Source organism: Rhinolophus sinicus, chromosome 12 (genome assembly GCF_057876585.1).
Source record: "Rhinolophus sinicus isolate RSI-liver-muscle chromosome 12, RSI-T2T, whole genome shotgun sequence".
Taxonomy (NCBI): Eukaryota; Metazoa; Chordata; class Mammalia; order Chiroptera; family Rhinolophidae; genus Rhinolophus; species Rhinolophus sinicus.
Genome location: NC_142512.1, coordinates 44779619 through 44805649, shown reverse-complemented (window position 1 = coordinate 44805649; position 26031 = coordinate 44779619). Strand labels below are relative to the sequence as shown.

At 42.9% G+C, this 26031-nt stretch overlaps 1 protein-coding gene across 4 annotated transcripts in view; it reads right to left on the bottom strand.

Annotated features, from left to right (window-relative positions):
• The window catches only part of MAP3K3 (mitogen-activated protein kinase kinase kinase 3), a 54606-nt gene that overhangs the window by 7921 nt on the left and 20654 nt on the right, over positions 1-26031 (bottom strand). For all 4 annotated transcript variants that reach the window (XM_019732913.3, XM_019732915.3, XM_019732914.3 and 1 more), the window contains 4 exons: positions 22509-22608; positions 18611-18724; positions 11906-12026; positions 2554-2687 (listed from right to left, as the gene is read on the bottom strand). In XM_019732913.3, coding sequence (XP_019588472.1) covers positions 2554-2687; positions 11906-12026; positions 18611-18724; positions 22509-22608 — 469 coding nt within the window. The remainder of the gene's footprint in view (positions 1-2553; positions 2688-11905; positions 12027-18610; positions 18725-22508; positions 22609-26031) is intronic.

The window sequence follows — 26031 nt, the reverse complement described above, 5'->3', positions numbered from 1 at the left end:
CAGACAAAAAATTACCCATTTCCCAGTTCTCATGCAGAGGCAATAGGTATCTGTAAGTTAAAATCTTTCTCTGGCCCTTGTTCAAATGCAGTAACAAAAAGCCTTTAGATTAGCTTTATCTTCAACTAATCTCCCCTTCATTTTGCCTATGGCTGGGCAGGGGGTATCCGTTATCAGAGTATTCATTATCTGAGATCCAAAGTTAAATAAGACATAGGGAACAGTATAATTGCAAAATAAAACTGCGAATCTTGCAAGTATATAGGATTTCCCAAAGTGGATAAAACCAATATGGCAAATATTGCTCCCAATCCATCAAGTACACAGTTAGAGCAGTTAACCGAAGAGAGAGAATGGGCAAGTATAACAACATGACAGGTGCGCTGAAGGAGAATACCAAAGGTTCAAGAGAGACCTTTGGAAAACCCATAGAATTCCAGCAAAAGCTTCTGTAAAAAAGACCCTCATTATGACAGTGCTGCAGAAGTAAAGGAAGTTACGTTAGAAGCAAAGCTAGCAACATTTTTGTTAGAAAAATTAAGCCAAGAAAATTAACATGAATCATGCTTTTGTTCATTCTAAAACTTAGCAAATAGATGCAATTATTAGCTAAATCTGATTAAAGCAGAAACAAAATAAACTTATCTTAGTTTCACTTTTCAAGAAAGTCTCAATTGAATATTCTTTCACTATATACTGTGTTGTTTTGGTCTCTGTTAAGTGGCTTTATCTTGAATGGCTCAGTTACCAGGAGCAATGAATTCTCTTTCGCTAAGGAGGCGGGGCACTGGAGAAGGATCTAGGCATTCCCCAGCCGCCACCTTCCTTGGCCTCCTTCTAAAAGTCTGTCCTCTCGAGAAGTGTAATACTCCCATGCCTTCCAGGGCCAGCCAAGTAAAGCAAAGCTGTCAAAGGACCAGGGTGTAGGACCATGGGAAGAGACAGAGACCAAAGGCAATCAAGCTCAACTTGCAATTTCCGAGATTTTATGCCCAAGTCACCCCTAGCACAGGTGATGTTCAAAAGAGCTCAGGTTAGAGAAAACAGAAAGGATGGTCAGTAAAACACCCAAGAAAGGAATCTGCAACTAAATGCACTCCAGGTCACTGTTCTAAACATGAATTTATCTAAAAGGCAGGAATATAGAAAAGAAGCAATGTAAAAGGCGTCTCATAACCTATACAATTTGAATAATGTTGTACAGAGATTAGCTACTGAAGGGAAAGAAAAGTTTTACGAATCAGTTTTATGAGAAAGAAAAGTTATAAGAAGCAGTATTTTATAAAAACCCCCCATGTGACGGTGCTGGCCCTTCTGTCAGATGCTTTACCTTTAAAATACTTCCTCTTCCCAGACTAAATCCACAACATTGGTAAGAGTGAGTCTTTCTCTTTGCAATCAAAGAAAGCTCATTGGAAAGACTTCAGAATGAGGCCAGAGATCTCACTATTGCTGAGTTCCCTAAGCCAAAATGCCATTTTCGTCAAGCGAGCCACTAGTTAAAAAGCTGGCCATTAAAATGTGGGAGACACACCATATAGTGACCCCCCTTCCATGAGTCACAGCCTTGTATAAACAATCCCCTACCTGGAGTCTGGGTAGAACTTAGAACTTGCTTCTAGTCAACAGACTATGGCAAAGAGGATGGGGCATTCATTCCTGTGATTACGTTACATTTTGTAAGACTCCATCCATCTTTGCAGACTGGAGCAAAAGACTCTCTTGCTGGCCTTGAAGAGGCTGAGAGGACCACGTGGCAAGGAACTGCAGGTGGCTGCTAAGAGCTCAGAGTGGCCCCTGGCTGACAGCCAGTAAGTAAACAGGGACCACAGTGCTTATAACCACAAGGAACCAAGTTCAGCCAAAACCATGTGAGCTTGGAAGGGAATCCCAAGCCCTAGAAAGAAATACAGCCTGGCCAACACTGATTGCAGCCTTGTGAGCCTGAGCACACAACCTGGCTAAGTCATGCCTGGATCCCTAACCCACGGAAACTGTAAAACAATAAATGTATGCTGCTGTAAGCTGCTAAGTTTGTGGTAATTTGTTACACAATAATATAAACTAATACAGCTGTTTACCATCATAAAAGTTCATCCAAAGTAACCAATCCTACAGAGTAATCTGGATATGGTTTACTTCCTACCTTTCATCAAGAAGAGCAAAATTAAAATACAGTCAATGAAAAACAAAATTCATCAGTTTAGGACTGGTCATATGTTAAAATCTGTGGAAATGACAGGCTGTTATAAGGTAGTACACCAACAGCAGACTGGTTCTCTGCAGGGAGACCAGTGTGAGGACCACAGACGAGGAAAACTTGTCCAATGTGCATCCAACACCAAGGAGGCTAGGTGATTTAGGTTCTGCGTTTGACAGGAATTTATATTTGGCCCCTAGAAAGGAATAATCCATATTTGGGCAAGTCTGGTTTACACAAGTGCTATTGGATGGGCCTCAAACCTCTTAGCTCTACCCAATGCCCAGCGAGAACCCCCCAATATAACTCCAGTCTGACACAACCCAGGGCATACCGCCAGGCACAGTACTCACGCACTGCTCGTTGGTCTCGGGGATGAACTCCCCCTCACTGTTGATGCTGGTGTAGGACCCTTGCCGGGCAATGCGCTGCTGCCGTTCGGGCACATAGCCAGGAGGAGGTGAGCTTCGGCCGGGGTTCTGCGAGCCTAGAGCACAGAAACAAAAAGTTTTGACCACACAGCCCAGGACATGCAGCCCGAGAGGAGCAGACACGGGGCCAGCTCAGACCAAGCGTCTGTTGCAGAGGCTGGTGGGGAGCCAGTTGTGGCTCTTGAAACATCCTGGAACAGAGTGCTGAAGCTCAAGGAAACTTCTAGAGCCAGGTGGCTCCTCCCCCTAATCCAACAACCCGTGAAAAGGAGGAAAAAGACTTAACAGAAAAGTCAGGGGCGGGCCCAGTGGCTCAGGTGGTTGGAGCTCCGTGCTCCTAACTCTGAAGGCTGCCGGTTTGATTCCCACACGGGTCAGTGGGCTCTCAACCACAAGGCTGCCAGTTCGATTCCTCGACTCCCGCAAGGGATGGTGGGCAGTGCCCCCTGCAACTAGAAAACGGCAACTGGACCTGGAGCCGGGCTGCACCCTCCACAACTAAGACTGAAAGGACAACAACTTGAAGCTGAACGGCACCCTCCACAACTAGGATTGAAAGGACAACTTGACTTGGAAAAAAAAAAAAAAAAAGGCCTGGAAGTACACACTGTTCCCCAATAAAGTCCTGTTCCCCTTCCCCCCAACACACACAAAAAAGAAAAGTCAAAGAACGATGGGGAGGGTTGCTTCTTGAAAGATAGTCTCTAAGGAGTTTAAATGATTATTGTCAATGTCCTTGAAGAAACTGACTCCTTGTTCTTCCACATGAAGCTTAGTCATTCAGAACGCATGGCTCATCCAGTTGTACAAACGGCATTTGAATGAACTGACCATCAAGAACACTTCCAATCGCTTGTTGGAGGCATCAACCCAGCCTCTCTGTAAGGACTGACAATTAGGTGTCTTGGGTGGGAAGGCTAACTTGGCGCTCTCAGTAACCTGGTTTCCCACCTGACTCCAGAGCAGAGGCCAGAAACTAAATTGCTCTGAAAACAGGCATAGAATTTTGCTGGGTTTCTAGTCTTGATACCTCACTCAGAGCAGAGACTACCAATTCTGAGATAAAGAGGTACCTGAGCCATGCCTTCCAAATGATCTCTACCAGACCATGGAGGGAAAAAAATCTGTTTGTCTAAGTTTTCTAAGCCTTAACTGACACCTTGAGCCTCTAAGCAGAAACTGACACTGCTCTGAGTGTAAATTTACGGATATTGTACCATGAACAAAAACAGAGCAATGAAATCAGCTAAAGCAATTCTTCTTTCCTTTTTTACACTGTTACTCTTGTTTACTCCTCTGAACACCTCTGTAGGAGACGTGCATTACCCTCCACACTGCGCAGTAGGGGAAGCCGAGGCCCAACACCACAGACTGACTTACCGGTGGGGCCGCAGCTAGAAAACAGGCTTCAACTGACTCCCACTACAGTTCAGGCGAGGCAATTTCGAGAACAAAATTTATTTCCAAAAGGCAAGCAATGCTGTTCAACACAGTGGCAGAAGACAAAACTTCTCCATGAACTGGCCAGGCCATACGCTCCCCATGAATGATTCAAACAGAAGCTGGGGACCCTCACCCGTGGGGAAATGTGACAGCCTTTCTGCCAGCAGCAGGAGGGAGGCTGATGTGGAGCTTTCTTGAGAACACAAGAAAAACATAGTGCCACGTTTCATGTGGCTCAGATTCAGAGCTGTTCTGTCCATGTCCATCCTAAGTCAGAAGCCAAGGACGCAAGATGCCATCCGGCCAACAGAGGGCTTGGAGGCAACGACGAAATGGAGGTAAGAGGAAATCTGGAGCAAAACTAAGAAATCTACCCCACTTTTCAGAGGCCCAGATGTCAAAGGCCCTGTAGTTGGCCATTTCCCTTGGCACTATATCACAAATTCTAGTGCAACCATGAAAAAAGGATGGTTTTCTTAAGCCCTACCACACCCCCAAAACACAGAGCACTATTTACCATGTGGCTTACAAACATTAGCCTCGTGCCTCTTCCGAACTTCTGGCTTTGGGTAACATTTTAGTAGCCTGCACATTCTATGGAAAGTCAACCTATATGTTGGTAACATTTGTCCACAACAGACGCAAACTAGAGAGGTGAGCAAGGTATAGTGAGAAAAGCCTAAGCTTGGGAATTAGATGAACAGGGCTTCAAATCAGGCTTTGCCACTCAGTTGAATGATTTTAACTCTTGCCTAAATTTCCTCACTTGCAAAAATGGGGAGAACTATCTACCTCCTAATCTTTTTTGGAAGTTATAAATGTGCACAGGTACACATGTACATGGTAGAAACTCAGTAGAATTCCTTTTCTTCATACTCTGGCAGAGATGAGTTAGACTCCACCCTTCTATTATGCCTTTTGTGCTTCAGAAGTTAATCACCTAAAAGCCATTACTCCTAAGACTCCCTGCAGGTTCAGCCAATCAGAGCACTTGTGTGAGATTTAGATGGCTTCCTGCTGTTTCTGGGCATGATACACGGAAGCCTTGGTTTTTCTGCTACAGCATTCAGACACGTGGCCTCCAGTTTTCCTCATGTCAAGACACAGATGCAGGCATCCCCACTGAGTGGTGTGGACCCGGGCAGAGAGGTACTGTGCTTCTCTGTCTGGTGGCTTCCTCATTATAGAAGAGGGAGGAGCTCCGTGGGACGTCTGTTTCTCAGTCTCCCAATGAGCCTATGAGCCAGAAGTGCATTCAATCTCTTCTTGCTGAAACTAGTTAGAGTAGATACTGTCCTCTGTGCAACTGAACCAGTAAAATCTGGAGTGAAAAGGTATTACACATTTGACCCAGAACAAACAAAATATGTCTATTGTGAGGGCCTGATTAGAGAGAAAGAAAAACTCTTACTTATTGATGAGATCTCAGACATCGGTCCAAACTATCCCAGACAGGATGAACTGCCCTCAGTCTGTTACATGGAGTGTCTAGGGTAAGACCTCCCTGGGATAAAATATCCATGGCCCCGCCACTCATTCTCTCCTTCATTAGCTGCCAGCAAACTCTTCCCTGGTTTTGCAGGTGGGATGGGACTAGCTCACATGAGGCCAGCACTACAGACTCAGGAGGGGCTGGGGGAAAATAGCAAAGGTTTTCTGAGCTTTTATTTCCAGCCGGAGACTTTCACTTTTTCCAATACACATTGCTGCCTGCAGAGAGCCAGCCTTGTTATCTGATGGGCAATGGGCCAGGGGCTATTGTGCACAGGCCCACAGCTTGGGGCAGGAAAGGGAAGTCTCCCCAAACCAATGGCTATCAGAGGAAGCGAATGGAAAAACCAGGAGTTGGCAGAACTGCTCCAGAGCATTTTCAGTTTTGTTTTTATCTTCATTTCAGAAATTAGGGGCCAATGAGACGCACAACAGCAGCCGAGAACAAGTGAGACGGGGACTGAACAGGACGGGACACTGAACTCTAAGACTCACCCACGCTCCCATATTTACCAGCAGGGCCAGCAGTGAGCCGGACAGCACAAGCCACAGTGCTATGCAAGACTCAGCTCATTCTAGATCTCAGGAGGCAGGCACAGCAGGGATGACGGGTTCTCTGGGACACCCTTCCCTGGCTCTAGTCTCATCAGGCCATTTGTACCAAGGGGTCCCATCTCAGCACCAACTGAAGCAGAAGAACAGAGTGGTAGTCCTGTGCTCAGAGTGGCCCACAGCTTCCCAGGAAGGCGTTCTACATGTAAGGAGAGCACCAGGGGTCTAAGCTGCCAGCGGTCCACCTTCCTCAGGGGCACGCAACCCCTTGCTGGCCTCAAGCCAGAGCGGCAGAGTCGGAGCAAAGCTCTCCCCCTACGACATGGATGGTTCTTTTGCTCTGTGCTCGGACTCAAAGCTGAAAGACAGACTCTCAGATTCTAGCCCTTCTCATAGGAGACTCCTGTCAGGAAGCTGATGCAGTCAGGAAGTTGCCTCCACAGGGAGTTCTAGGGCTGCGGGTCAGTGTTAACGCACAGGTCACTGCAAGTACAAAGAGATCGCTTTTTTTGGCCATCAACTATTTTCTCTAAGCCCTATTCTCTCTGGGGTGCAGATGAGATGGGGGGGGGGGAATCAAATCATTTTTTCTTCCTCAATGGAAAACCTTAACCATTATTTCCCAATACGCTCACACCAGACCGTCTGTGCAGAACAGAGCTTCTCAACGTTTTCATCCGGTAAGACGCTGGGAACAGCCCACGTGTTTCAACTTTCAAAATTCTCATTGTATTTTGAAGTTGCTGCCGCCACTAAACAGTTTCTGGTATCATCTAGTATCACAGGAGAATTGATAACAAGAAGGAGGAAGAAACTGGAGCAGTGAGGGAAGCTGACCACTGTTTCCTGTGCATGGTCACTGCCTCTGCAGCCCCGGGTTCCACTCTTCAAATCTGTGTCAGGACTGGAGTTCGCACAGCTCTCTACTCCTTGTCTCATGTCACTGGCAGTCATCCCATTCTTTCAACATTCATTTTATTCCTTTGCCTTAATTTGTCCTCCTCTCCTCTGAGAGGAAGAGGGCACCCCTCCCCCTTGCCAAGGCATTATAAGCCCTCCCAGTTCCTCCCCAGTGGGAGTCAGTTCCCCCAGGATTCCCTCTTCACCACCTTGAATGTTCCTTTCAGCTGTGTTTGTGCCTCCCTTCTAAACTTGCTCAGACCTCTAGCCGAAAAATAGCCTGAGCTTATTTCTTCTGTCACTCCCGTAAGTCACTATCCCACCTCTTTTTTTCTTTCATGGACAAACTCCTTGAAAGAATCGACTGCCTCAATCCATCGCTACCCATCCCTCAGAGTTTGCAATCTGGCTGCGCTCACTGTGGGGGGCAGCAGCAAGACAAGGAGCAAGATGGAGTAAAACAGAGGCCAAGGCACTTGAGCCGCACTAGACCAAACGGGAGTGAGAATTTGACAGGGACAAGTCCTCTAGATGAGGCTTGGCTAGCTACACGGTTGAAGGGCACCAGTGTTTAATGGAAGAAAAGGGGCTTGAACTCAGCTTCAAAGGTAGGTAGAATTTCCATAAGCAAAGACATGAGCAAGAGCATCTTCACACAGGGAAACTCCATCTGCCTTGTCTGGAGACCTCCCCACAGGGGGCTCTCTTTTGGGTAAACTCATTACTTAGCAGCTTTTTTGTTTTGGGTTTTTTAAGGTTTTAGCATGAACTACTTACAGACTAACTGGCTGGAAAAAAATTGGAATTCAAAGTATGTGTATTCTGATGTCAAAAACAAAAGGTGAACATGATAGCTGGTTTCAAATATTTGAAAAACTGTCATATGAAAGATGTTATCTGTTGCTCAAGAGAGCAGTACTAGAAAGTCAATGGGTAAAGTGAGAGAAGGCAGATTTTCAATTCAAAATAAGGAAGAACTTCAAATAAACACAGCTGTCTAAAACTGCACTGAGCTACCTCGCTCTTCCTCAGCACTGAAAACGTTGCAGTGGGAGCTGAATGACCTGTGTGTCAGTCGCTCACTAAACTCACAGGTATGTTGATGCTGGTGGAGGAGGAGGGAAAAGAACCCCCCCACCCCCGTGGTGGGAGGTTGAATCGCTAAGCTTCTCCTTTGACCTCAACCTCATTTCTACTGCTAGGACTTCTCCTACTCCCTCTTGCTTTAACCCTGACTCTACTCGTTTCCTTCTGCTTCCAGAAGGCCTTACCCTGTACCAACACAGCAAGCACTCAGACAGTGTGGATGAAAAGGACAAGTTTATGTCTCTTACCCTTGATCTATCCTTTATAACTGGGCTGGTACCGTGTAAAGCCTCCTTTCCCTCCTACTGCTCTGGTCTCTCCTTTCTTGTGTCCTTCACAGGCTCATCCTCCTCTAACTGACCAATAGGGGTCTGGGTTCCTAAGCCTCCGTCCTAGGCCCTCTTCTCTTCTCTCCGTAATCTGCTTAGGTACCCTCATCTGGGACCAGGGATTCACCTTGACAATTTCCAATTTTTTCCTGACCGCTGATTTTCTCCCCTATGAGCCAGAAACCTGTGTATCTAACAGCCGACTTGGTATCTCCTCTTAGCTGTCTCAGAGGCACCTCCAATTCAACTGGTCTAAAACCTCAGGTCTGCCCCTTCTCAGCACCTGAAACCAGGCTCTCTTCTAGCATTGCTGTCTGGGTGAAAGGCAGTGCCACTTACCCAGATCCATAAAGCAGTAACTTATCTTCTGCTTTCTCAACACCTACAAATTCAATCCAATACCATAGTGGTTCTTAAACCTTTTGGTCTTAGAACCCTTTTACACTTTAAAAATTGAGGACACTAAAAGCTTTTATTTATGTGGGTTATATCAATTGATATTCACGGTATTAGAAATTAAAGCTCAGAAAATTTTAAAACATAGTAATACACAGGCACACACTCTATTAACCATCAGAGCAATGATATCACCTCAGGCATGTAACCTCATGGAAAACCGAGAGAATGAGTGAAAAGGCAGATCATATCTTAGTCTTATTATGAAATCAGTTTTGACTTCGCAGATCTCCTGAAAGGACCTCAGGACCAACCTGGAGTCCCCAGACCACACTGTAAGAACTACCACAATGCCCTGTTCTGTCAGTTTTACCTTCTAAATGTCTCAAATCCACCTGCTCCTTCCTCTCTCCACTACGGTCCCTAGCTTAATCCAAACTTGTCTTTTTTCACCTGGACCACTGCATTAGCCTTATTTAGTTCCCTTGGATCCATTCTTGCCCCCACCCCCTGTCCAATCTGTTCTCCACACTGTAGCTGGGGCAATCTTTTCAAAATACAAATGCGATTATGTCATGCCACCCATTCCTATTCACTTAAAAACCCTAAAGTGGATTTTCACTGCTTTCAACGTAAGGATCAAAATCTTCGTCACATTCCGTAAGCCTCTGCCCTGCTCCGGGTCTCAGCACTCAGCTCATCCGCCCGCGCCTGGTTCTCAGCTCGCCAGCCCTCAGGGCTTCTTTCTGTTTCTTAGGCACACGATGCTCTCCCTGCCATCAGGCTGTCCCTGCCTGCAACTCTCTTCCCTGTATCTCCTCTGCATAACTCTCCTTCATGCCTGGCCCCCAAAGCACGTCCCATCCCTCTGTTACACATGCTCCCAGCACCACACACCTTTTAGTCACAGCCTATAATTATACATTAATCACAGCATGATAAGTAAATGTCTGCCTTCGCACAGGCCGGGAAGGGCCATAGGGACAGGAGCCGTTGTCTTTTTTGCTTCCCACATTTCTAGCACACATTAGATATTTTGTTAATTATTTCTCGAATGAATGAATGAAAATGCAGTGTGACAGGGAGAGGGATAACAAGATGTTGTAAGCACTATAATGGAGACAGGTAAAAGGCATCAGCCTTTTCCGCGGTTTCCCACTGCCTACCAAACAAGCCGCAGTGCCCTAAAGGCTCCTCAGAAAGTGGCCCAGGCATCCTTTCTCACCTTTTCTATTTCTCCAAATTCATCAGCCAATCTCCACAGGCAAATAGTTGAAAAGCCCTCTCCCCTCATCCTCGCCTATGGAATTCCTCCACAATCTTGAAGACTTCAGCGCAGATAGCTCCTCCCCAGAATGAATTTCCCATTTCCCAGGTCATTCCCGTTGGAAATCATCTCTGCCATTTCCCGGCTCTGTACAAAGGCTGGCAACCTATGCCCACTTCTCTCGTCACATCCACCACTCCAAACCACCTGGGTTCTTGGATCCCACACCACCTTCTTTTGTGATTGTGCCTGGCAAGTGTTCTTTCCTGAGCCTGGAATATATGTTTCTACTTTAGGCTCAGGAGGTCTTGCTTCGTGTGTCAGCTCTGTGATCCCTCTTCTGTGACAGCTGTCCTACAAAGTCCTGGGCAGAGTTGGTGATCGCCTGCCTCCCCTGGGCTCCGACACTACCCTTGGCATTCCACGAGCCTTCACGGTAGCATTTATCCCAGCCCAGTGGTTGGTACATAATGCTTGCTGAATGAAGGAACCCAGGATCTACCTGTGCTGGGAAGCTGTGCTACCCACTCTCTAGATAAATAGGAACTACGTTGTAGCAATCTTATTCCTCAGCATTCTCAGACAAGAATTCCATCTATGACTCCCTACAACAATGGCCCCGCAATGAGCTCCTGCCTCCACACACAAAACACAGGCACTTGCTTAGGAGCAGGAGGCCCAATCACTGCCCCACGTCGGTCCTCATTGCTGCTCCATAAATGAACGATGCTGCACTCCCAGCCCCTCACTCTCCGGGGCCAGAGATACTCTGGACAGGGTATCCTTGCTGGGGTGCGGGCTCTCTCTCCTCAACCAGCTTATGGAAAACAGCCACCTATTATCCACAATGTTAGAAAAATATGAAACTCATCACCAGACTTTCAGCTTGGCAATACTACCAGTGCTTGCTTGGGTTCCAGAAATTACTGTAAGGCAAATTCAGTGCCTCGGCAGCACATTCTTCCTGCTGCTCGCTCAGGACACTTATCGTTCAGACAAGCTCAGTGACAGGACTGATGCTCAGACCTCCCCAAGCTCAGCTCAAGAGCTTCAGAAAGCAATTCAGTCTGATGCAATTCTACCTGGACGGATAGAACTTGGCTTCCTAGCGGCAGCAGGGGTCTCAGTCTCAGCAACATTAGGGCAGCAGGCTCAACACAAATGTTTGATAAAGCCCGATTTCCCCCTTGAACAAATTCCACAATTCAAGAAATGGGCTTTTCCCTCAGACTCTGGGAAATGAGATCCAGAGCATAAGGCATTAGCTGGTATAATACACGGACCTAATTTAGATTCCTTTCCTGAGGAGGCCTGGCAGCAGCTACATAGCTTTCTTCCCAGCTGGCCAGCTGGATACTGTGTCAACAGTCTCCTGTCCTTCCCAGACAACTTAGTTTGACTCTTCAAGAGTTTCACTGGTCAGCATCTTCCCTGAAGCATAGGGACACCTCGGGAATTATAAACAAGAGGTCTGAGGTCAAAACTCAGACTTGGACCTGATTCCTAACTCCATAGTCCACAGTCCTTTGGGGAAAGAGTGGTAAAAAATGAGGGTATACTGCCACTGGAGGCCTTCAAGCAGATGTTTGAAGACATCATTTTTTCAGGGATGTTTACACCATCACATCATTATAGTGTAAGCTTCCTGAGGCTACCATCCTAGTCATTTCTTTACCCCTTCTCCCCAAATAAAGGCATAAAGGATTATTCTGTGCAAAGCAGTAGTCAGTAATGATTGATGATTGGTTTTTAATTAACAATTTTTTTTTAAATGGGAAGATAAATTAAATGAGAGGGAAAAAATACTCACTGACAGAGAGATGCCTGCTTCTGGGCTCCGAGGGCTGGTAGATAGTATTTATATCTCCTGCAGACTGTGAAGCTTTAATCCGCACCTGCCTGGACACCCCGGAATGAGGAGAGGAACTGGTCTGCAAGATAAGAGGAAAAAGGCTGGGCTATCTTTAAGCAGGCAGGCTGACAAAAGCTCCCTTCCCCTTCCCCAGGACTCTCCATGCTCTCAGCTGCCATCATGCTTTCAATACACAAGCTACCCATATTTCCCCCAAATCATACTCCTCAATCTGTCTTAGAAAATCACTGTTTGCTCGATTAGTCTTATAGTTTCACCGACATCTGAGCACTGAGACCCAATGCCCCAATTTAATAGGCGATGATGACCTAGACACGGAAGAATAACAGGCATTCCTCTACTAATCTGCCAAACAGAAAAGAGTTGTAAATACCCTCTCATAAAGTTCTCCAGAGAGTTTGGGAAGAATGGCAGGAAATTATTTCAGCAGCGAAATCACCTGCTGAGTGGGGGTCAGAACAGAGAATGATGGCAACCTCCCTGCCCAACAAAATTCTGGTTGATAAATAAGTATTTTTAAAAGCAGCTTGACAGGCTGCTTCTTCCCCAACCATAATCACTCCCTGAAAATTAAGGTGAGAAGATCCAGCTGCTTCCTATTACTGGTGTTTACATAGGAACCATCTCAGGACTGTGTTCATCTGGGAAAAGCTATCACAGGACCACTCCGTCGGAGGTCAAGGACCTCAGCACAGGGTCAGCAGCCTTACCACCTCTAACCCCACTTTTGTACTGACCCAGCTGAGCCCCCAGGTGAATCCTAGAGAGAACACAAAGCAATAAAAGGAGGCCCTTACACTGAGAAGCTGAAAAACTGAAGCTTGGAGGTGAGCAAGTGATGTCAGGATGTACTTACAAATATCCAGAGCACTACTGACAGTGGGAATGGGAACTTGGGATTTATAAATAATTTGGGTCAAAGTTTCTACTTGCTTCTCTATTTTTTACCTCCCACAAGAAAAAAAAAAAAAAAAACAGTCCGACCTAAACACACTATATCCTGTCCTCCAGGAAAAAGGCTTCCCGCTCCCGGGGGTGAGTTCAGCTGCCAAGCAGCCTCCTCTAGTCTCCCCATGCCAGACTTTATCACATGCAGGCTGTCTTGACAAACTGTCTTGCTCTAACGGGAAGTCAAAACCAAGAGGAAGTGAATGTTCTTGCTGAAGCCTCCAATGTGCAATAGCTCTCCGCTGAGAGTCAGAGAGGAAAAAACAGTCAAAGCCACATAGTGGGGAAGCAGGCCAGTGAAGGGCAAGGAAAGGCCACAGCCCCGCAGTCAGAAGAAGAGCTGCATGATGACACCCCGAGGACACCTGCGGAGACACAGGGCCTTACACATACATCTTGGCAGCACAAATTAGAAATGTACCAAAGAACACATACTCTAAACCCTCAACTTTAAGATCTAAAAGCTGAGACGGGAAAATAGATTTCACAGCCAGCACAGTATAGATTTTTTTTTTTTTTTTAAAGGCTGAAGTTGTGGCAACAACTTGGAAAACAGATGAAGGGAAATCAGTAAAGGTTTCAAAGCAGGTACACAATCACTTGGGACCTGTTAAGTGCACTCTGGTACAGCAGGTCTAGGGTGGGGCTGAAAACCTACATTTCCATCAAGCTTCTAGGTGATGCTGCCGCTGCCGTTGGCACGCGGACCTCACTTTGAGCAGCAAGGTCTCAGGAGGGGAGTTGTGCCTCGATTTAAAGCAATGCTGCTCAACCCCAGCCACCCCTTAGCACGGCCGGTGGGGCTTCTGACACCTCAGACCAACTTCTAACAGAATCTCTGGGGATGGGGCCCAAAGATTGGTATATTTTAAATGTCCCCAAGTGTTTGAAATATTCAGCCAACTTTGACGACCCTGATTTAAGGAGACAAAAGAGAATGGCATGGTAAACAAAAATGAAGTTGATGTAAGGATTCAGGGAATCCTGAACAAGACTTAGAAGTGGGAAGGAGAAGGAGGAGGAAAGTGGGACTAGGAAAATAAAAGGGGGCTATAGTACAGTGAAAAGAGAGCCAACAGATATGAAGTGTGTAGCTAGCAGAATATTCTAAAGATAGCAAATAGAAGGTGGTGTTTGAACATTCAATGATAACCTCACTGAAGGCCTCTGTGGGTAGCGGTGTGTGGCTGACACAAACATGAAACATTACCAGGGACCCACATGCATAGAGACTGCTGTGAGTGGAAGCTGGGAGATCAGCAGAAAGAGGTAAACCCACAAATTATGTTGATTAGAAGATTTGGTTTTACTAGACAAAAGGAACAAGTGGGTTCAACTACGTATGGGGGGAAGGGTGAAGCGTGCGTGTGTACATGTATGTGTGCTCTACTTAGGTTCATGGGAACAGGAGCCGAGAAATGGCACCCTGGGTCTCAACAGTCCTCTGCCTCAATGGTGGCACCTAGAAACATTTTCATGGAAGACTATGATAGTTATAAGAGTTGTGGAAGCATCCAGGTTGTTTAATAAATTTACAACTTTAACACCCGTGAATTTATTAAAAACCTTTAAAAAAATCTGTTTTGAAGCTGTATAATTTGAATAATGGATGCCATGTTTATACCCTATATACAAATTCTTATTTTCTTTCGTACTGTGCTATGTTCTTTACCATCACTATTTAAGGAGCTCATCCAAATTTAGATTAGGTGAATAAATCTGTTTTTATTATCTCTATCCTTCAATGCTTTGCAGACTTCAATTAAATATATGCTTAGGGCCGTCTTTCCTGACTAAAGAGTTCCTGGCTTTTTTAGGCTATTTACATATAAAAGTGACTTCAACCCCTTAAAAATTTGGCTTCTCTTCAACCTTTCCAAGCTCAGTTATTTTTTGAGCTTGGGGAATATAATGACACAGCTTATAATGACACAGCTCTCAAGTTTTCTCATAGGCAGCATGACATTTTCTGTCCTGCTTCTAATGAACTGTGGAGGAACCTGAGTGAGGTTTCCCGAGGACTACAATTATTCCAAGATCCCTTTCTAGATGGTAACTGATAGGTTACCATCCTGACTGGACTACAAGTCAGGATATCTAGATTCTAGATCAGCTCTGTCACTATTTACCGCCTCACCCAAGGCAAGTCACTCGTAAGTCTCAGTTTCCCCAGGTGTAGACTGATGATAATGGATGCCTACCCTGGACCCCTCAAAAGTTGCCAGAATTGAATGAGATACATTAAGTTTTGTTCTATCTTCCTGAAATTTCCCCATTACTTTTGGAAGACTGAAAAGAATTACCCTTTAGATTATCCTTGATGTTTTGAACTTAAATAGTAGACAAGACAGTGTCAAATTCATTCATGAGAAATTTGGGAAGTGGGCAAAATTTGGATAGAAGTTTATTTTTGTTAGAAAGAATCTGAGGTAACAAAACAAAATGCCATACTCAATTTAAGGTGCTTGGGTATTTAGTTTTTATTGTATACAGATACAAGAGACAAAAGAATGTTAAGTTTGAGATTACTTTGTGAAAGTGGAGGCTTGGGTCTAGAGAGTTATAGAAGGTCAAGAGCAGAAAGATAAATTAAGAGTTAGATGTACACATGTTTAGAGAAGTCTTTAATAAGAATAAGCTAAGAGGTGATGGCTCAAGGCAGAGGCCTAGGGCAGCCAGAACTACTGAAGGAGACAATAAAGTACCTTAAAATAGCAGTAGACAGCATGTCTACAGAGAAAGAGGCTCTTCAGATTAAGGGAAGGTTCTGTGATTACCAAATCCAGGAGTTCTCAGGTAAGAACAATACTGAGGTCTGAGGCATGGCCTTGTCAGGTGAGGTGGAGGGGTATGACTCTATACCTTGATGACAGATGAAGACAGAGGAAAAATTAGAAGCTGTCATAGAAAAATCAGTAGAAAAGGAACCCAGAGAGAAGAAAGAGATAGCACATTTAAAAACAGAAATAAGAAGGTAAGTAAAGGTCCAGGTGGTAACGAAAGGCAGATGAGGCAAGACTGCTAAAAATAGAGGAAACTAAGTAGAGAAACAAAGTGGCTTACAGTCCTCAGCAGGAGATGAAGACCAGGGTGATACCACGTTTCCCCGAAAATAAGACCTCATCGGAAAATCAGCCCTAGCCTGAATTTTCAGGATGACATCTCCTGAACATAAGCCCTAATGCGTCTTTTGGAGCAAAAATTAATATAAGACCCAGTCTTATTTTCAGGGAAACATAGTATGTATCTTGGAGCAGTGAACTTCCAGTGTCTTGGCAGGCAGGGGCCAGGCCACAGCCTGTGGGGTACAGCCCTCAACCAGCTAAGTACAAACATGGAGAGTAACTCTTTAAAAAACTTTTACAGCAATTTGGCAGGGTGACTGTATGTCTATTGAATCTAACAATAAAAACTGTGGGCTTGTATTTTGTATGTCTCTAGTTTATTTTTTCATTATATTTTTCAGTTTTTTTTTAAAAGAATTGATCCATGACAGATTGGAAATCAGAAGAACAAAACTGATATTTCATCACAGAGAAGCACTGTTCTAGAGGTGGGATTCCTGACCACGTAGCGATTTTAGATCATGACAGCTGTTTATTAAGAAACTTCAAGTGTAGTTGAGGAAATTCCCAAGGAAAGACTACCATTATCACTGTCTTAATGTCTTAAATGTACATCTTTATAAAGGCAAAAAATAGGAGCAGCCTAAGTGTCCAAACAGTAGCAAAAATGGTTATCTAATTAAATTATGGTATACACAATGAAGGGAATTATGCATCCTTATAAACTATAATTATAAAGACTACATTAACATAGAAAAATGTGCATGACAATTTCAGTGAAAAAATAATTAAGAAAATTGGCCAAATACCATGACAACACTTAAAGTATGTATACATATGGCCAAAGACTGGAGGAATATGTAAAAATCAATTAATCAATATGTATGGTGATCATCTTTCAAACAGCTCTGGGAGTTGCAGCAGTTACCTGTAGCCTGGTGCACCCTTAATAAATGGGAAAGCAGATGTAAAGAACCAGTTGTCTACACCTCATCAGAGGAGTCGAGAGAGAGATCACCATCTGGGGAGCTAGCTCCCAGAAAAGCAATCACATCATTGAACCAAACCCCAATTCCAGCTTCTTCTGTAAAGAAGGGGTTTGCTGAATATTATGATCTCTGTGTGACTCTTGCTAACAATTCCAGAAACATTCCCTATGTTTTCTTAAGAGGATGGGTGGGGAAGGGCCTCCAAAACAATAAGACAAAGCTCCTGCTTCCAAGGAGTAAATTTATATAATATTTATATAATATTTTGGGGTAAAACTTACAAATACGCAACAAGTAAAGGGGAATTACTAAGCAACCTATAAACTAGTGTGCAAATTATATCCAGTGACTAAAGGAACAGGGAATAATCAAAACAGCCTTAGCCAAAAATACTGACCAAAATTATATTAGGTAATTCATGCTAGATCCTAAAAAAAAAAAGGTAATATCCATGGTCTGGTTGAGAGGAAGAAGGAAGAATGGCAGAATGGGGTGAGTATGCTGAAGGATGTGGAAGATGAGACTGGGGTAGCTGGTGACAAGCCCTGGATGCTATGCTAAATTCAGATCTTCTATGACAGGCAGTAAAGAAGGATGGTAAGGAACAGGTGACTAAGTTAAACAGAAATGAAATAATAAAGTATATACTTTACTTCAGAATACTTCTCAAAACATATCCAGAAAAAAGACACATTTGGGGTAGAGAAGACCAATCCTATTGCAGAAGAACACTTCTGTAATATTAGAAAATGTCTTCTTTATGCTAAGGCTCCCTAACTGCATTCTCCTGTGCCTTCCCCTAATCAACAGGACAGCTCAACCCCATGAGTCTCTTTAACAGTAAACAGAGCATGAGCACCATTCCATCTCTACTCGGTCCTGGCATCCATAGCTCTCATGCAGCAATGTCAGCTGTCTACAGTTGGCTGTCTTCAAGCAGAAGGAAAGGAAAGAGTGCCAAAAAACCTTCAGGAACGTGTCTGAAGCAAACTGGTAGAGGAATCAGTGATTAGAAGACAGACCCAGTTGACAAGCATTCTTGTGGAATGCAGGCCCCCAGGTACCCTTTAGGAGAGGAATCTGCATAAGACAGAATTCCTCAGATTGCCTGCCATTGGTAAGGCAGACGCTGGTAATTTACAAGGGGCCCTCCAGCCCCATGGCCTTTTTTCCAAGCAACAGAAGAAAAGCTTATTTCCTACATGTGTCCCAAGGGAAAGACACAGTTGCTAAGGAGTTGTGGGAGTTGGGTTTACAAAGCATGACAGTCTTGAATCCTTGACAGCCTTTGCTTATCAGCACCCCCACGCTAATCAAATCTCTCTTGTTGGGGTCCAAATCTAATTGAGAGAACATGAATACAGAGAAAAAGAAATTTATCTTTTATCATGAAATGTTTGCCTTTCTCCCACATCATAAGCCAAGTAACCTTCAGCTGCAACTTTAACACTGATGATCTGGCTTGGTAATAAAATCAAATGCAGACGACTAGCTGGCCACTGACACAGTGGGCTGGGCCGCGCTTAAGTTTTCACGTTAGCAGTCGCTGAGCAACACAGAATTCTGTCAAGGAAGCAAGTCCAATTCCTGAAGGCCAGCAGCTTTGTCTTATGCTGCCAGGACATGACAGGGCTACTTACATGGTTTCTGTCCTGGGACAGCAGCAATATCCTAAGGCTTTTCATGCTTGAGCTTCTATCCAAAATGTCAATTGCTTTATCAAGATCATCTTGGTTCTTCAGCAGGATGGAAAGCTGTGATACACGGCACAGAAAAAGGAAATCATAAAAAGGTCTTTAGTTTGTAGAAGCAAAATAAAAAATAAAATTAAGTTTTGAGGAAAACAATCACATTGGAGACTATGGGATCTTAAAAGACCCCATAGAGATATTTTCTTTTTCTTTTCTTTATGTGTACAATTCAATAATTTTTAGTAAATTTACAGAGTTTTGCAACCAACACCACAATTTAAAAGCATTTCCATTGCTCCAAGAAAGATCTCTTGTGCCCATTTATAGTCATTTCCCCTTCTACCTCTAGCCCTAGGCAACCACTAGTCCACTTTCTGTCTCTATAGATTTGCCTTTTCTGGACACTTCATGTAAATGGAACCATACAATGTTCATACATATTCAATTCACACACATTCTTTTGCATCTAGCTTCTTTCCTTTAACTTAATGTTTTTGAGTTCATCCATGCTGAAGCACACATCAGTAACTTTGTTTCGATGTATTTTCTGAGAAGAGCTTCCTCTCTAAAAATACCCTTTACTCCAAAGCATCAAATCCCAAACAGTTATAGTCCATATATTTCTCCCCAAATTAAATAGCAGAATCATGTCTTCCCCTATCCTGTGCTGACATTAACAGAACAAGCAGAAAAGATACAGGTGGAGTGGCTGGGATAGGGAGGTGGGGGGGTAAAACTGTTACTCAAATAAGAGCACAAATTTAGATCACATAGCAGGGTTTAATATCTTAATGTTTAAAGGTAAAAATCAGTGACTAGAACCCCAAAATACCTCCTCCATTTTCATTCCACTGAAATATTAAAGAGGAAGTCCTTGAGTGTACAGGTAAGTCTCATTCACTGTTAAAAGCAGAGGACATTATGAGTACTTAGTATTAAAAGATGTAAAAGAATGCTTTGCCTAGGAACCAGCAAATGTCAGATCTTATACATTTGTGGCAAACACAAAATCATGCAAAAGCCCAATTAATTTCTTTAGTCCCCAATTTATAATACAAAGAGAGGAGAACTCTAAATCCTAGGCCAGGAAAAAAACAAATACTAAGAATAGTATTTAAAATAAAATCTCAAAACAACCCATGGAATGGGAGAAAAATTTTGCAAATCATATCAAATTATAAAAGAATTGCTTCCTGGGTAACACTCAAAGTAGGAATAAACAAGGACTGTTGTGTGTGTGTGTGGCGGGGTGGGTGGGTAAAGAAATTATTGGAGTAGGTTTTAACTTTAATAAAAGAGCTGAAATTTTTCAAATGTATGATAAGGGTCTAGTATCCAGAATACATATAAAAAAAAAAACTCTTACAATTTAACAACAAAAGAACAAATAATCCAATTTTTTAAATGGACAAAGGATTTGAATAGACATTTGTCCAAAGAAGGTATTCAAATGGCTGAAAAGATGTTCAATCATTAGTCATTAGGGAAATGCAAATCAAAATCACAATGAGATACCACTTCACACTAACTAGGATGGCTATAATTTATAAAAACAAAACAAATAAAACCCAGAAAATAATAACTGTTGAGGATGTGGAGAAACCGTAACCGTTATACATGGCTGGTAGGAATGTAAAATGGTACAGGCGATATGGGAAAGTTGGGCAGTTCCTTGAAAAGTGAAACATAGTTATCATAAGGCCCATAATTCTACTCCTAGGTATGTACTCTAGAGAACTGAAAACATATATTCATATAAAAATTTGGATACAAATGTTCATAGCAGCATTATTTATAATAGCTAAAAAGTGAAAACTCCTCAGGTATCCATCAACAGATGAATGGATACACAAAATGTAGTACATCCATATAAAGGAATATTATTCAACCATAAAAAGGAATGAAGTTCTGACACCTGCTACAACATGGATGAACCCTGAAAACATGCTCAGAGAAAGAAGCCAAACACAAAAGGCCACATATTGTATGATTCCATTTAGTATATGAATGTTCAGAACAGCCAAGTCCAGCGAGACAGAAAGTAGCTAAGTGGTAGCCAGGGGCTGGGAGAGGGGGGAATGGGACTGACTACTAACACAAGTTCTGGAATTAGATAGTGGTGTTGGTTACACAACTCTACAGTATATATAGTATATACAAAAAGCACTCAATTGTACAGTTTGAAAGGGTAAATTTTATGGTAGGTGAATTATATCTCAATAAAGCTATTATTACAAAAATATAAACATAAATAAAATAAAACCTCAACAGATTTCTCATTTGTGGTTCTCAAATCCTGAAAATCCTAATTTTCATTAGGGCAGAGTTTAGAAGGCAAAGAAGAAAAAGGGGGCTGAGGGGTTTTAAATTAATAAAATGCATATTAGTTAACTCTTGGTAACTGACATTAGCAGAGTATGAAAAGATATGCACGACTTAAAATAATAACAATTATTTACATTTGGCTTTAGAATTAATATCTGCATAAACATTTGAATAAAAGAATACCCAACATTCTGGGCAGTGACTTTGTTGGCATAAGAGTTTGAAATAGATTTTGGGACATCTGGAATTCTTGATGGAAATATTAACGGAAAGAGAAACAAGTACTAAACCATCCAGAAAAGTCTTCACTAACTAAAATACACCTTCTTTAGTGCTGATTAGCTAGCTGACTTTAGCCTTACTGTCTTATGCAAATCACTGAAGCTTGAGCTGTAATTTTTTAAACTTCAATGGATTTGACATTTATATTTTGGAGGTTCTCATGTCCCATATTTAAAGTGTGTTAGTTTACATACTTTAAAATACTTACATCTGTATTATATCTGTGTTATTTATTAACTATTAGAGTTAGGAGTTTATTTTCCAAACTTGCAATATTTCTAAAATTTATCCAAAAAACAAAAGATCAGATGGTCTTATTTTTGTTAGCTGTTTAATAGTATATCCAATTGCAGTTGTATATTTTGTATGAAGGGACCAGGGAGTTTTTAGCCAACAAATCTCAGCCCCTATGGATTTCAGCCCCAAACTATGGAGGAAATTCTTAACTCTTCAACCAACAAATAGATTTATTACACAGTAATGATCTGACTCTCAAAGAGCTACCATGTTGCCCAGTTTTCCTGTCTTGCCCCCAACTGAGTTCCCTCCAGACACACGTTCTTTACCAGGCACAGGCACATTACCTTTCAGACTAAGGCAAAGTACCAGCCTAAGCAGACTGCAGTCTCTAGTACCTTTCTTGGAGCTGGGAAAGCAGCCAAGTAACTGACATTCAAAAGAATTCCTTCCTGGGTGATATTCAAAGTATGAATAAATAAGGACAGTTGGGACAAAAGTGGTGGGAAGCAGGAGGAAGAGTCAAGGAAATCAGTGGAGCAGGTGCTAACTTTTGAAACAAGCTACAATCAGGAGTTAAACTCTGAGAGAAGAATCCAGCATTTATGACTGTTAATAGAGGATCTACCCACTGGTTTTCCTACCTCCCCAGCCCCTGCTGAACCCTCTGCTTCTTGTTAAGGCTGTGCTGGAAACAGAAAGATAATCTACAAAATGTGAAGGAGACAATATAAGACCTGGTCCTGGTACCTGATTCTACCAGGAGTAGTAGAGCTACTGGCACTGAAAGAGCAGGGGGAAATGGAAATAACTATGCAATCTCACATGTAGTAAAAAGACCTCAGAAAACCCAGAGTTATTGGACTTAAGAAAAAAGGCTCCAGAAAGTGAAAACCTACAGATGATATTACAGGAGCAAACTAGGAACTCCTCAGTTAAGCAGCGAGAGGAAGGGAAGGCAGCTGCCCCACTGCTGTCCTCCCACCATCCCCCACTCCCTTACCTCGTTGTTCATGTAATGTAGATCCAGCGGCTGCCCAAACACTGTTGCCACCTTGTGCTCCACGTCTTCGTATCTCACCGGCCGGCTGAACGCTATGATTCTGCAAAGGAACAGGAAGCAGTTCCTTTTAGAAGCCATAGCTTTCTACACCTTCCATTAATTATACAATGCAATGGAAGGTTTAGAAAGCTATGGCTTCTGAGTGATATCTCTTCCTTTTCATTTCAACATAGGATTTTGTTTTGCAGGCAGTTTGCCTTTCTCACTACTGTTTTTTTCTTCCCTTATCTACCTGTATCTTTTCACTCTTTCTAGGAGCATCTCTCAGGTTTGCCAATAGTGCCTACAAGCATTCTTCAATCCCAACCGCTGCTCTATCACTTCAGCTGGGATCTTCCTGTCAAGGACAGTTCAGCAGCATAGCAGGGCACCGGGATTTAAAAACTATGTTACAAATACTCCTGTCAGGAAGAAAACCTGAAGACTGGAGCAGCAGTCCTGAAAAAAATGGTCTTAACTCCTAAGTGATTCATCCAGGACTTGAAAGGTTTTTTTCCACTGTTCATTTTTGAGATGCCACAGGAATCTCAATACTGATTCTCCTCAGAATTGAGAATTCCTACCACAGAGTCACAGGAATTCCCCTCGAGTTGGTTATATGCCTGATCAGTTTTCTTGACCAGTAACACGTGTGGGCATGTAGGTAATGTTGACATTGATGCTTTTCTAGAGACTCATTAGGTCCGTTCAAAGAACAATTTCTATAAACGGAGGACAGAGTAATAACTTGTCCAAAGAGGTCTTAAAATGATTTGTCATTAAATATCACAGCACAACTTAAAAGTAGGGAAAGATGAAACAAGACTGGCAAAATGTGATCATGTCAAAGCTGGATGACAGGTCCACGGGGGTTCTGTATAATATTCTCTCAGCTTTTGTGTGTGTCTGAAATTTTCATTAGGAAGTTTTAATAAATATATTAGGTTGACCTATATGTTACTGCTGATAGTCAACAATTTTGATGTATAAAAGTGGCAATTTCATATGGGTCCAACATAATAGTCTGAAACAAATAATTAAACAAAAATAAGCAAAGAGATAAACTGAACAGAAAAGAGTATCAGAAATAAACTCATATACATTCCCTCTTTCTCTCTATATATATATATTATATAATGTATATGTACACATATGTATATGTATATATCTATATGTATGAAAATGTAGGATTAAAAATATTCAAGTGGGCAAGGAGTTCCTAGGTATGACATAAAATACAGAAGACAAAAAAGATAGATTTGACAACAAAAATCTAAACTTCTGATGACAAAATAAACCATCAACAAAGTTTTAAAAAATACCAAACTTGGAGAAAAGACTTGCAAAAATCAATAGGAAAAAGACAAACAACCGAATAGAAAAACAGGCAAAGGATATGACGAGACAATTCAGAGTTATGAATGGCTAATAAACTCATGAAAAGAAGCTTGATGTGGTGGGGAAATGCATATTAAAACCACCTTCAGCGCTTAGTGTGCCTAGGCTGGATGAAATCTGACTAGTGTGTGTTGGAGGAACAGCACTTGGCCATGGAGTCTCTACAGTTCTTGCCCTCCTCCATGCTGAGAGGAAGTAGTGTGTGGTTCTTTCACATCTTCCCTGCTCCTCCACAGGGGCAAGTGGTATAACCAGAGGAAGAAGCAATAAATCACAGGAAAGAGGAATGAATCTATGCCATTGGTTTTTAATGGAATCTGACCAGATAATTTCTTTAATGTTGGAAACTATATTGCTGAATATTTTAGTTTGTATCCAGCAGGAAATTCACCCATATTGTAATCCTTATTTATTTTTCCCCTTTAAATCATCATCCCAAGCAGTGTTACTGTTGGGTGCTATCTAGATATGAGTTATCTAGATATGAGTGTTTTCTAGAGCCTTTGCAATAATGGCTTTCCGTAAATTCCTAATCACAAAGCACACCCCCTTCATCAGGACCTCAGCAACAGTCCAAAAGGGGCTAGCCCTTCTGATTAAAATATCAGGAGACCAAGCAGATATTCCTAGCATACTAGGAGAAAAGGAGCAGGCGCAGAGATAATTCTGCTGTATTTGGGCTGGCAGTGAGCCATTCAAAACCCCCCAAAAGCAGCCCAAAAGTCTGGTCAAGATCAGAAACCAGGACTTCAGATTTGGTAAGATCTAAATTGCTGCCATCATGGTGAATCACAAGCATTTTTAAGCCAGTGTCTCAAAGAGGGGTCTAACACCCATGACCACTACCCCCACCAGTGTCCAGACATGAAGGTTTCGAACGGAAGGAGATCCGAATCTACATCTACAGGCCTCCCCTTCTGCCCTCCTGCATCTCAGAGGGAGAAGGGTCAGGAGTCTGGGCCCCACCCTTCCAAAGCAAAGGGAAAGTCAGTTCACCAAAACAGATACCTGGCACAGATGAATGGGAAAAGTCACAACTGCTTTCCTTTTTTTCTATAAATTTTAATTCTATAAAGACCTACAATATTTAGATAGATACTGCCCATATTCCCTGTAAAAAGAAAAGAAAGCCCACAATAACATTCTCTACAAAATCCTAAGACATGAAATACATGAAACCAGAGCTGTCTGGCACAAAGCAGCTTGAACTTGGCTTCCCTGCACCAACTTTATAAAGTCCTCAATTCCACACATAGTACACAAACAGTGAAATGCCATGGCTCCTGAAAATAGCTCCATAAAAAGAGAATGCAGTTTTCAAAACCTTGATACCAAAGCTCTGCTGCTCAGGGCTTCAGAAGGCCATTCCTGCCTGACCACCTTAAATATTTGTGGTTTCGATCTGGCAGCTTCTCTGAAACTAAACACATATACTTTCTCAGCGTAAGTCTGCTCACTGTAACTGCATACCACTTTGGGAACAGGAATTCAGGAGAGCGTAACTGCATAATTAGGCTCCAACACAATTGAGCTTTTGATTTCATATCTACTTCTGAAAACTCTGCAGCTCCGAGTTTGGCCATCCCTCCAAAACCCAGTCAGCTCAGAAGTGTGAAAAGCAGCAACAATGAAGTGACAATTTAACTTCCTTGCTACAGGCAGGACACAAGAGGAGCAGCTGGGGACAGAGCTCAGAAGACCTTCCTCCTTCCAGGCCTGGAACAGCCCTAGAACCCACATGGCAGCAGCAGGACTGCAGCTCTGCAGACCACTCTGGATAATGTTTCCACCAGGCAGCCTCTGATAACCTTGCAGGCTTGTGAAGCATCTTTTTAAGGGACAGCAGCAGCCACAGATCTCCTTGGAGCTGGCTTCAAAGTGGACTGAAAGCTGCCGGCAGCAGAGAACTACGAGCTCTAAGAACGTCTGGAGGCACTAAGGTCCTCTGGTGGGACTTGTAAAGTAGGAGGACCTCATCCTCATGGGGATGCTCTTCACCCTCCAAATGCTCAGAGCAAAGGAAAAAGGGGGTATCAATGGGTGGGAGAGAAAGGCAGAGTGGGAGACAGTGAGGCACTTACGCACA